Here is a 12,279-nt window from a genome sequence, read left to right as displayed (position 1 = left end):
TGCCAATGCCTCGGGCCGAAGAGCCAACAGCCCAACAGCCTAACAACATCGGTTATAAAAAATTAATTAAAAACAATTAAAAGCGGCAGAAGAGTAGAAAACACTGATAATAATGAGTGGCATACGGAGGAGTCTGCATAAAATCACCTTAATTATGTTTTTTGCATTCTGCCCGCAAAACAAAAAGGGAATGCTAAACAATATGCAAAGCGGGAAACCAAAGCGCGTCATCATAAAAATTCAATCAGGCTACGAGGCAAATGGCAGGAAGCCCTGAACCCAAAAATAAAAGGGAAACAAAAAAAACAACAGAAAACGAAAGGAAAAACACCCGAAAAATATCGCGCCCAAAATGACATTAATTTACACATCAGCGAAGCGCGTAAGAGGAAGAAGGGGACTTTTGGGGGATCTGAGCGGAAACAGGAAGTTGCACAACAGCCCGACGACAAGGAAGTAGGCGGACGCCATTCCGCGACCAGATGACAAAGCGGGCAATAAAAAACCAGAAAAATCAGAATGGGGCGCTGGGAAAGTCCGAAAGAAAAACAATTTGTTAAGTATCTGAAGGCGACGAAATATGGCCTCGTACTGCTGCGGAATCAAATCGCAAGAAAACCTTTTCTTTCGTTGGTGCTCTTAAGCATTTGACTTTAATAAAAAAATTAGCTAACTTATACTCACTATATATAGATTAAGAATTCTTCAGCACAATATTATAATAATAAAGAAGTTGCAAAGGTGAAGTGAAACTGGAAAATAAAGCTATTTTAGTTTAAAATATATTTTAGCACCGCAGGCAGCTCTTCAGTGCCAACAGCTTCTGGCACTTGGCCTTAGTTATGAAAACGATTTAGTTGAATGTGTAAGCAAACCGAGTGCAGCCTAATAGCAGGATTAACAACTGCCGGATGAAAATCAAATTGCCTGTCCACTAATCGCAAAGTGAAGCCGCAAGGCAAGGAAGAGGCAAACAAAATGTCTAATAAATGCTGAGCTCGATATTACCGAATTTGCATTGCAGTATGGACAAGTGGTTAAGGATGTTTGTCATCGTACGACCATCACGTGAGCCCCGAAATATGCATAATTGAATTTTATAAGCCGAGAGATTGTTATTGCTGAAGATTTGTGTGCTGTGCAGCGGCGGTGGTTCGCATTCTGCAGAATTTATAGTTCGCAAATTGTTAGTCGAAGCCAGTCGGTCCTTCAAAATTTGTCCTTAATTTGTGTTTTTGCTACGATGCCCGGGGAGGCAAATCCAAATATTTCCCGAGCTTTTGTCCGGAATACCAAGTTGTCGCAGACCAAGAAGAATTTCATACTCTTATCAGCTCGGTGACAGTCTGTTGTCAGTGAAAACAAATTGTCCTTTCTGATTGTTCCTCAGACATGACAATTAATCACAGCATTAATAGTATTTCCAGCAGCAAGTGAAGGGAAGAACATTCGACTGCAAAGCTGGCAAATCTCTCGAAATTAATGCAGAATTGTGTGAAATTAAATGCTGTTTATGAATACTAGGCGTATGCGCAATACCGGAAATTAAACATACGCCATGCGGCAGCAGAAGGATTGTGAGACCCCGGCTTAAAGCGGAAGCTAATTGTTATTCAGAAAACATAATATGAAGGGAGTGCCCGGGCAAGGACCTTGGGCGTAGACAAAGGGGCAGCAAAGTCCTGCCCAAGATGCCCATGATGCAGAGCACAGCAAAAACTGTAATATTTAAATATGTAAAACTATTTGTGTAAGACGCATAAACAAAATACGCAGACACACGAAGGAGCGGCAACTCTGACGCAAATCCAGCTCCGAATGAAAAATTTGAAATAGAAATTACAGGTTTTGCAGAGCTAGTTTGTGCTCTGGATAATTTGGTTCTTTCTTTATTTAAATCGTTTTAACAACAATGTATTTTATTACGTAGATGTAGGAGCGGTTCATTATTTATTACACTTTTTTTTATTATGCTAATATTACTACGACTATTTTTTTGTATGACTGTAATCTGCTAAGTAGCTTAAATATTATTCTTAAGCTTCACAAGTTAAGTTAGTGTTGTTTTGACTATCCGCAATCACCATTGTTTCAGGACAAAATCGTACTTTAATTAATGGCCTTTCCCTGTGTTATTTTCCACAGTGTAAAGTATATTCCCTTCCACTGAGGACGAATGCAAAACTCACCATCCCCCAGCTGCGATGCCCCATCCTTGCAGCAGGGCCTCATCTTTTTGGTGGCCACTGCGCGATGCGAAAATTTTAATTTATACATTTGCAGCTATGTCTGTATGGGTGAGGGGCAGTGTGCGTGCGACTTCCTGTTGCAAAATGGAGTTTTGTGTGCGCCAGCAGAAGTTTGCACAACTTGTTTATGATTTCTCATGTCAAATACGCTGGTAGGAGTACCTCGAAGAGGGCGTGTCTGCAGATGCCGTTAAAATAAGTACGAGTAGATACAAGTGCAGCCTGAACGAGAGGGCTTGCTCGTTTCTATTTCGCACTGCACAACTTTTTGATTTACTATCTGAGTGCACGTTTGCATATGCAAGCCTTTGGTTTGTTCATGCCATGTTTCATCTTGTAGTGCATGCTTTAAGGCGCCGGAAGTGCAGTTCGCAACAGGAAGTTGCCATGACAACAGTGTTAATAAAAATACATTTGAAGTGAAGAGCTGCCTTATTTCAACTTAATTTACTTTGCATTTCTTATAAACTTGTTCATTTTTTGGATGGATGCTATGTATTAATCTTATTTTAGAGCTCTTGCACTTTGGTCTGCTTTCCACTTTATACGTTAAGACAGTGATATAGATAATTAAAATTGGGAAACATGCCTTGTTTCACATTAAATTGCTGCCCATCTCCACGCATTTAAAGTCTAGACACTCACTCATCCAATGCAATATCATTACTATGTTTGCCTTTTGCTGCTGGGTAGAGACAGACAGGCAGACACCCGCACAAACTGCTACTTCAAACCAGAAACTTTTTATGATTGCTTTTTTTGTTTGCATTAAATGCATTTTATGCCGGGAAATCTTTTTATGCGCCTGAAAGCACGCTTCAGTATAATTTGCGGTCATGTTCATTGATCTCCTGGGAAGCATTAAAATTTAATGATTTATACAATGTTTCAATGGGCGAGAGCGGCTTGAATGGCGGTCGTGAGACCCTTGGGCGGATGCAAATGAATTTATGTTATGTCCCTGCTGCTATTCTGGTTTAAGGGTTAAAACCTTGTGAAATTAACAACAATTTGACTTATGCGCGAGCGAGGACCACACGCACTCACACCCATGCGGGCCAACAATGTCTGAAGCCTAAAAGTATGCTAAACAGCCAGCAAAAGTCATAACTCAGCCTCAGTGGCAGCCTGAGTAGGATGCGGATGTGGACGAGATTTGGGGCCAAGAGAACTTGCCGAAAGGTGGAACGGCTGGCGGATGTGGGCTGCAACTATTAATCAGGCTTTAATTGTTTTTGTGTGCGTCGCTCGGTTACATTTGTGGTGCCAGATAGACCTACACACATGGATTCTCGCCACGAGGACCTCCAGCTCCACCTTCTCAGCCCTCTCATTGCCCGAGGCACCATGCATCATGTGGGCCGAAATCTTTTTGTAATCTCTGGCATTTGTCTGGATTTTTCGTAAAGACTTTGAATAGATTTATGCGCCTTTGACAGGCACAAGATGTGAATGCGAATCTCTAGGAAAGTCTTGCTCGAAAGAATGGGCGAGCTTAAAGTGACTTAAAGATCTGGTACTGACCCAGACACTCTCCAAGTAATATATGGTCTCAGGAAAGTAAAAGATGAGTTGAATTCCTATTTAACTAGTACAACTTTATTTAAAGTTTTAAAGCTTCAGTTGTGTAATTTTACATTTTGAATTAAAGATACGTTTTTTTCCCCCTTTTTTTTCTTTTCACCTGCTTGGCCGTCTGTAAACGCTCGACGCCTTTTATGCCCTGCTTTCTCTTATCATTGTTGGGGCATAAATCACGCGTTTAGTTTGCCAAGTGGCTTTTTCGACCGTTTTGCGTTTAACTGTCGTTTTAGCCACTCTTACGTTTTGCCGCCGCAACTGGCCAACAAGGGCGAACCAACATATTTAGAATATATGGCAACACTTTGGCAACACCGACACAACCCTTGACCACAGCAAGTGCAAAAATGTGAAAAATAAAACCCGGCCCGCAGAGCACAAACACAGACGATTGCGCAACCACAGCGCAAAAACCACTCCAAGTTTCGCCCACCCATCCCCATCCTCACTCCCACTCCCACTCCCATGCCCGTCCTGACCAACATACATATCCTGGCGGGATTGTTCTGGGAAGAGAACGTTGTAGTTCGGTTCGGTGTTGTCATTGCCAGAGTTGCCAACGACCAGAAAACAGCATGGGCCAGAGCTGGCCACACAAACTTGTAACGTAAATTTAGTATAAGCCCTCGCAAACACACACCCCCAAACTGTTTCGGCATTTGGCATTAAGATGGGTGCCACAATATTTTTCAATTGCAGGAGGAGCGGCTATTTTTTGAGGTAACTTTTCAACTTTTCCTATATGTTCAGTCAAAAACAAAGCCAGATTATCTAGTCACCCAACACCCACTAGCCAGACAACTTAACGAAGCAAATTCCCACCCCTCATTATATATTAATGCGATAAAGTTTAAAAATGATTTGAAGGCAAAACAAAAACTTGAAGATTAAGCAACATTTTAAATAATAGTTTATTAATTTAAATAGTTTACTAATTTTCACATGTAAAGGACTTTTAAAGCAAAAACCAAATAATCAAGTATGTATCAAATAAAATGTGCAACCACAATAACAAAAAATCAATGCAATCACACAAATATGGAATTTTACTTTACACTTTAAAAGAGGTTTATACTCGGAGAGGTTTATCGCCTAATCAGCCAAGCGACAAGTATGGCTGCCAGAAAATATTTTTGTGTTCAACCAATTGTACAATTGTCTCGTTTTCTGTTTGTCTGCCAAAATGTCGAACTATGGACGGCCTTCATGTTTACATTAATATTATTGTTTATCAAATACAAACAGCAGCAGCAGCCAGAACAGCCATAATAGAGAAGTTGTTAAATCGAAAAGACATAAAAGTATCATTAAACTTTCGTGTCTGGCAATTGGTTTGGTTTGCATTGGTTTGCTTAGGGTTCGGCAGGGATTTGGCTGCCGTTTTTATGATTTTATTCAACATTTTTATCTGGTGTCTTTCGGTTTGGCAGACACAAATTCGCATTCTGTTTGCCAAAAATCTATGACTGTCCGCCATCCCCATCCATTGACTATTGTTGATTATTTATGCACGGAAAACAAATACCATGTGCCGACAGAAAGCACATCCAGTCGAAATTATAGCACTCTTCAGGCTTCAATTGACTTGGCTATTTTTAAATTTTCTTGTTGGCTTATGCTTCAATATAAAAATTTAATTGGTGTTTGTGGATAAATTACTTGCTGTTGATATTTATAATCCAGTGATTTACCTTAAATTCCGGCACAGGCATTTGCTTTTACAGAAAGACAAGCTCATTAAATCACATCTCCTAAATATGCAAAAAATGCAAGCAATGTACATGAAAACAGGAGTTCAAGCTGCTGATTAGAAATACCTTTTAATTTTAATAATTAATTAAAAATGCATTTATTAATTGAAAATATTTAAATCTGTGGAACACATTCACATTTTAAATTCGGTTTTAATACACCAGTTCAGTTCAGAGTACCTACAGTGCCCACAAAACAACTTTTTAAATTGACTTGTGTTAGAAGTCGGAGGCAACATGCGACAGGCAAAACAATGGAGCTCATCAGCAGCAACGGGAACGCATTGAAAATTGGAAGAACACTTCTGTGCTGACAATTCAATGGAACATGTTTTCTGCTTAAATGCCTATCACATACGTTCAGCTGTCGAAGGAATTCTGGATTCTAGCCATGTATTGTCGTCTGTGATTTAGTCGAGCACTAAGGTCAAAGGACCTGTTCGACTTTCGACTCTCCTTTATTTCAAACACAACCGAACACAACACATCCGTGTAAGCTTGTTTTCCCTAACGAATGACAGGCTCCCCATCGAGCTTCTTCATGTTGGGCAGACGACGCACTGCCTCGGCAAGGAAGGCAGACGGATCCATGTTCTCGTTCAATGGGTTTCCCACAAAGGTGATCTCGCTGAGATTGGCTGGCACACCCATGCGCATGAACTCCGCCCAGTCCTTGATCATGTTGAAGGATATGTAGAAGACACGCAGAGCCTTCATCGATTCCAGGGGCTTGATCTTCTCAATGTTGTTGTAGCTGACCCACAATTCCTCCAGGGTATCGGCCAGTGGTTCTATGCCGTTGAGCGTCTTAAGGTTATTACGTGCCAGGCTCAGGACCCTCAGGTTCTTCATTCCCGAAATGCCAGTAATCTTCTCAATCATATTTGAGGACAAGCTGAGCTTTTGGCACTCGGTTAGGCTGTTGAGAATCGGATCCATTTTCTCGATCGGCGGATACTGGAACTGAAGTCCAATCTCCTTGGCTGTGTTGGCTGGTTGCTTATTGCGGTCCTCCCACTTGGCCAATGCGTCCTTTAAGCTTGTCGGCTTCGACATCCCAAATAAGAATTTTTATTTAAATGGTTATTTTAAAGAAAGAAATTTGTGTTCGGTATTGGCAACTCCAATTAAACGTACTTTATTTCTCTAGGCCTTCTTATAACTTTTTTGATGTATCGTCAGCAACTTTAAAGCGTATCCTTAAAGGCTTAGAATCTTGTTTGCAGAAAATTCAATATCGTGGAATCTTGAATTACCTTTTGGGTCGAGTGGCTGATTTGAGCCCACGGGTAATTTATTTATTTGCGCATGTGGCCGCCGCTCCCCAATCGCTGTATGTCTGTATGTTAGCTTGTCTGGCGCACAATGATTACTTCATTGGCCGGGTTCTTTGTCCTGGTCGAAATCGGAGACTGGGTGGCGGGATGCGGGGCTGCCCTTTGTCATATACTACCCTTCGCGCTCTTGCCGCCTTTGCGTCATGTTGGCAATTGTGGAGGGAGGCCTTCTCGGCACTTTATTACACACATTTGAGGTGATAATACAGTTCACATTTCGCCCCTGGGGACCATCCTTTTGTTTTGCTTTTTTATCGAGCCCTCCTCTTTTATTTGCAGCCCACTTTAAATTGTACACAGCATTTTGATTAAATATTTGCTACAGCTGTTATCTCGGGCATAGCAAGCTATTTTTCGGCAATAAATTATTGAATTTATTTGTCCGAACAGCGGCAAAGAGAAAATGTTTAAATTGGGCCACGCGTTATTTTTCTTTTTTTTTTTTTTTGCTATTTTTCTTGATAATCGTCCAGAAATTGGTAAAAACATATTTGATTCCCTTCCGCTATTTTCGGTTTTATTTTTTGTAATTCAAATAAAATTTGTGCTCCCATAAATTGCATGTTCAATGCGGCAGAACGGAAACCAACAAAAACATATAGCTGGGCACAGGAAGTGGGAAGGGGAAGAGGGGGGGCATGGAAAATCACTCGAAATTGCATGCAAAGTCTAATTTATGAATTGGCCTAAGGCATACCAGCGATGAAAGGTACTCGAATGAGTAGGTTATACATATATCTATATATAACTATATTTGGCAAGTGGAACATGTCAGTGGCGGGGGCGTGGCCAGCTGTCAGAGGAAAGCCAAAAGAATGGCCAGAAAAGTTGGCCAGCGAGGCGGCTGTTTTCATGGAAGTATTTGCGATAAAGTTACCGAAAAACGTGAACCCAATATGACGTGCCTTAAAAAACTGCCAAGCTGTCATTTCCCACAGATTTTCAAAATCGTGACTGCTATAATCACGAGCAAAACAAATATATTACAATTTTTAAAGGCAGTACTGTTCCAAAGTCCTTTAATGAAGCTAATCCAGGTATATGTATCACAATTCGAGTGTTTATACGATACGTAAGAGGAAATTGTATTTCAGCTTTTTCCTATTTATTTAGTTACCTCACCATGGCCAAGCCAAACCTGGAGTAGTAGCAGCACTTCTAAAATGCACTTGACCAATTAAGCAAGGTCCTCTCCCCGCAAAAAGCGGCAGTAGTTGGGTGGACCCATCGGTGTGTGTCCCTATACACAAATATGAGCGGTTGTGGGTGGGCTGGGCAACCGGGCAGCCCCAGCAGCCACAACATGTCCTGTCACCCAGTGCGAGCTGGACGTGGACATGCGGTAAGTGTTGCAGTTGTTGACAGTCGTGTTTGTAATGTTTAGTTTCAGTTAACAAGACGGCAGCGAGGGGCAGCCAAATGGCTAGCCAACTGTCACGCATTTGGCTTAATTTTTTTCCAGTCAGCCATTTGCGGAATGAATTGTCTTTGAGATACTAAAAAAGGGTGGCAAGGGATGCGAACTAATTTTCTGTCTAAGCAAGCCGTAATATATGAATGCATTGCAGTTCAAACTGCCAACGGAAAGTCAAGTGAATATAGTTTAAGAAACACAGAAGGCCTTACTCATTGCAGCACAAAGACTTGAACAGTTCCTTGATATCCTTTTTTCTTTTTCAAATTTAAAAATACATCCAAAAGATTTAAGCCAAGTAACTATGCCATAAGTGACAAAACGTAGCCAAGGACACCAAGTTCGAGCTTGTAGCTCGAGCCTGTGTTGTTCTTGCCATAAAACTTGTACATAGGAAAATATTTTTCCGCTTAAAACACCTGGCCCTACTGAGAAAGGCTGAGAGTGCCATAGAAGCGTTTGCATACTGAAAACTTTTCCATTGGACAAACAAGATGGGGGGAAATTGTCTGATAACAGCGATAGGTTGTTGGAAGTCGAGTATACTTTCTTATCCGGCTACAGACCTTTTAGCCAAACTGGCAAACTTCTTTCACAAATAATTGAGCAAATTGAATTGGCATTTAATTTCTGTTAATATTTTTGACTTCCCACTTGTGAGCACATCAATATTTCATCTTATCTGGAGAACTCACACACCATTGATGAGTAATAAATAAAGCAGTTCGATGCGCATTCAAAAGCCCAAGCAGCGATAATGGACTAATATTGCCGAACGCAATTATCAATTTCAAGTGCAGCCATCGAGGCCTTTGTTTGCTGCAATCATAAACGTCATGGGCTCCCTTGCAGACACCAAACACGATTGTCTTCGCCAAAACTAGTCGCCCGTCCCAGGAAACCTGATGACTCAATTGGAAGGAGTGCTTCTCTACGAGTATTTGCGGTTTCGCAACTCAAAACTCGATTGCATGTGTGCGGCGGTGGGCGGTGGGCGGGGCCCTGTCAAGTTGGGTAATATATATGAGATTCGGGTCCTACTGATTTGGGAATTTGAGAGGCTCTGCATCGATTCCGAGTCCGAGTCTTGCAGCATCCTCCCTTCAATTATAGGGTTTGTTTGCTCCTGCAGTCCGAAAAGCTCCATCAATGCCCGGACCATCTTGGATAGTCCCAATAACAACAGGGATGTGTGGAGACTGACACAATCGCTTGTCTTAGTCCCCAGATTAATGTTCAAAATCAATATGGTTGAAATGCTAAATTGAATATTATCTGACAGGGCCTAGAAAACGACTTGGTCCTGCTCGTTGCTAAACATAAATTGTGAACTTACCTCAAGGATATTAAGTGTGCAAGGAGCTTCATGTAGGTGTAATCCGCAGTAAGTATCATTACTATCTTAAGTAGTGGCACAATTAAGCAGAATATATAAATGATATGAGAAATAACTAAAAATCGAACCCAAATAATGTCTAACCTGGTAAGCTGGGATTGTGGCAACATTTATTTTGGCTGAGTGCTCTAGAAATTGCATCTGCAAGAAGTGACCCCAATTAAACTTGGTTTTCCTAATTTGATTACGAGAAGGGCACAGCAGCACTCGTCGTCTTATGGCGAACCGAGCAGCCTGCTGGACATGACTTGTGCGATGTGTGGAAAATGCAGCAGGGCAAACATTTTATAATTTGCTGCAGCACGACGCATCGCATAAGTCAGCAGAAGTCCTTGGACACGGATCAGGGGCACTATCCAGCCGAATCCTGCGTCCACATCCACATGACAGGGAGCAAAAACAGGGACAGCCGCATCCCAGTCATTCTGCATGCGAACATTACTCCGACTCCTTACCGCAAATGATTTTGCAGCTGACAGTTGTCCGTTGCCATTTGGGGAATTTAGTGTTAATTATGGTCGTAATAAGTTATATAACACAGGGCAGTAGCCACACACAGTCGGCACGGAGAAGCCATAACTTGACAGTCAGTCAGTCAGACAGTTGCCTTCTCCGCAACGAAATAGATTCCGCACACCACAATAAATTGTATTAAATGTTCTGTGTTTGGGTAATTTAACCGACCGTAAAGCGTTTATCCATCAGCACAAGTGAGTGCAAAATGCCGAGTTTGCATTTGAAACTGTTGGGAAGTCTAAAAAAAGGGCTTATATAAGCCTATCTTAAGTAAGGAACAATCAATAAGGGGTCACTAAAAATCCTGAGACACTCACGATGGGTACAAACTGGAATTAAATTTCGCCCTTTCATGGCTGCAGAATACAAAAGTGGTTCCTCCTTGGCCCTGGCACTATGCCACCGCAATTACATGCAACTGTCTTCCACTTAGCTGTTTAAATTTACATGTTTAATTCACGCCCATCCCTCCATCGCCATCATCATCGGCAACGTCATCAGGGACCTCTTCAGAAGTTGAGAACACTTAAGACCTTTACGCAAATCGCTTGATAATTACTTAAAATAATCTGCAGACAAGTAACCACAGGCGAATGCAATCCGGCCCAGGGCCACGCCCACCCAGAAACGATGGTCTAAGAAGTCGTGCAAACAGAACAGATCCCGGGAAGTACAAACTGGGGGGTATCTAATGGCAGTAGGTCCCTATAAATGAGGAGTGTAAATGATTCCCCTTAAAAAGGCAAAAGGCAAATCCCTTTTCAATTTCCCTGGCACGTCTCAGCATCCAGCAAAAAGGGACAAAAGAACGTAGACTGCCTCGCCATCCCACTTTTTATGTGTGGAAACTCGAAAAACAATTAAGCGACAAGTGTCTCAATTTCAACGTCACTTACAAACATTTTATGCACCGCTCTTTGTCTGTGGGTGTTCTGATGCTCCTGTGCTCCTGCGTGTGTTGGTGTGCAGGACATAAAATGCAAAAAGTTTTTACCCATTGAAAGTTACGTGTCGGGGGGCAGGATCACAGAGACAACCAGGACCAACTAACAGAGTGTGCCAAAAAAGTTAGAGAAAAAACTTAATTATTTGTGCCTCTGAAGTCCTTGATGGAGATCTGTGGCTGTGTGTGTGAGTGAGTGATTGTGGGAATATGCGCATAAAAGTATGCAACGCATTTTAATCGAAATGTCTGCAGAAAATGTGGTCCGCATTCCTAGGTTTCAAATAGAGATTTTACTTAATGGTCTGGTCAAAAAAGGGGGTAATCCCGCATTAAACTACCTGCATTAAGAACCAAGAATCGATTTCCGAAAAATTAAACTATTGCCATGTTTGAATGAAAGCTGCTTATATAGTTTACAAAGTAAATAAAGTAAATTTTTAAGTGCTTGTCACGCCCAGTTAATTATACTAACAGAATCGTTTCGATAACGATCGCTTTTCCATCAATACTCGATACTTTGGGGATTAAATTCCGTGCTGCCCCAAATATAAATATAATTCTGTTGCAAAATAGATTCCGTTCATAGAAAAAATTCGTAAGCCCTCCTGCTACACCTAACCGAAATTGTATGCGCGCGTTTCGCTAAGACAAATCTCTAGGGATTATGTGAATTCGGCCCTTAAACTCCGGCAACAGCAATAAAGTGACCTAGAAATGCGGCAGGCTGGGTGGTCCGCCTGCCTGAGATTTCAGGTAACCCGAGATGGCCGTTGATGGACACACCGGGCGCCTCGACCGGAACACTCGGCACTGGGGCCATGGGGAAAACCAGGTGTGCGGTTCAGCAGGGCGACTCTGGTGGGCAAACAGGTGCGCAGGCATCACTCTCACAGAAACACACACTCAAATGCACACACGGGCATTCCTGCCAATCGCTTTCCATTTCGTGTTAAATTACACATTGAATCGGATTGCGGCGGCCATAACTTTGTGGCCAAAACGGGAGGGGACGGAAGGAGCTGCGGTCGTTCGGGGGCCCTCAAATAGGTTTTTGCGGTTTTTTAATCAAGTTATTTGCCGGGCGCTGGA

At 42.0% G+C, this 12,279-nt stretch overlaps 1 protein-coding gene across 1 annotated transcript; it reads right to left on the bottom strand.

The window, feature by feature from the left end:
- Nucleotides 1-5,975: 5,975 nt before the first annotated feature.
- LOC6542048 (dynein light chain 1, axonemal) lies at nucleotides 5,976-6,735 on the bottom strand. The gene has a single exon (XM_001968977.3). It carries the CDS (start codon nucleotides 6,635-6,637, stop codon nucleotides 6,089-6,091), a length of 549 nt encoding a protein of 182 aa, XP_001969013.1. The 5' UTR covers nucleotides 6,638-6,735; the 3' UTR covers nucleotides 5,976-6,088.
- Between the last annotated feature and the right edge of the window lie 5,544 nt (nucleotides 6,736-12,279).

This window comes from Drosophila erecta, unplaced genomic scaffold (genome assembly GCF_003286155.1).
Source record: "Drosophila erecta strain 14021-0224.00,06,07 unplaced genomic scaffold, DereRS2 tig00000055-arrow-pilon, whole genome shotgun sequence".
In the NCBI taxonomy this organism is placed as follows: domain Eukaryota; kingdom Metazoa; phylum Arthropoda; class Insecta; order Diptera; family Drosophilidae; genus Drosophila; species Drosophila erecta.
This window is presented reverse-complemented; position numbering and strand designations above follow the sequence as displayed.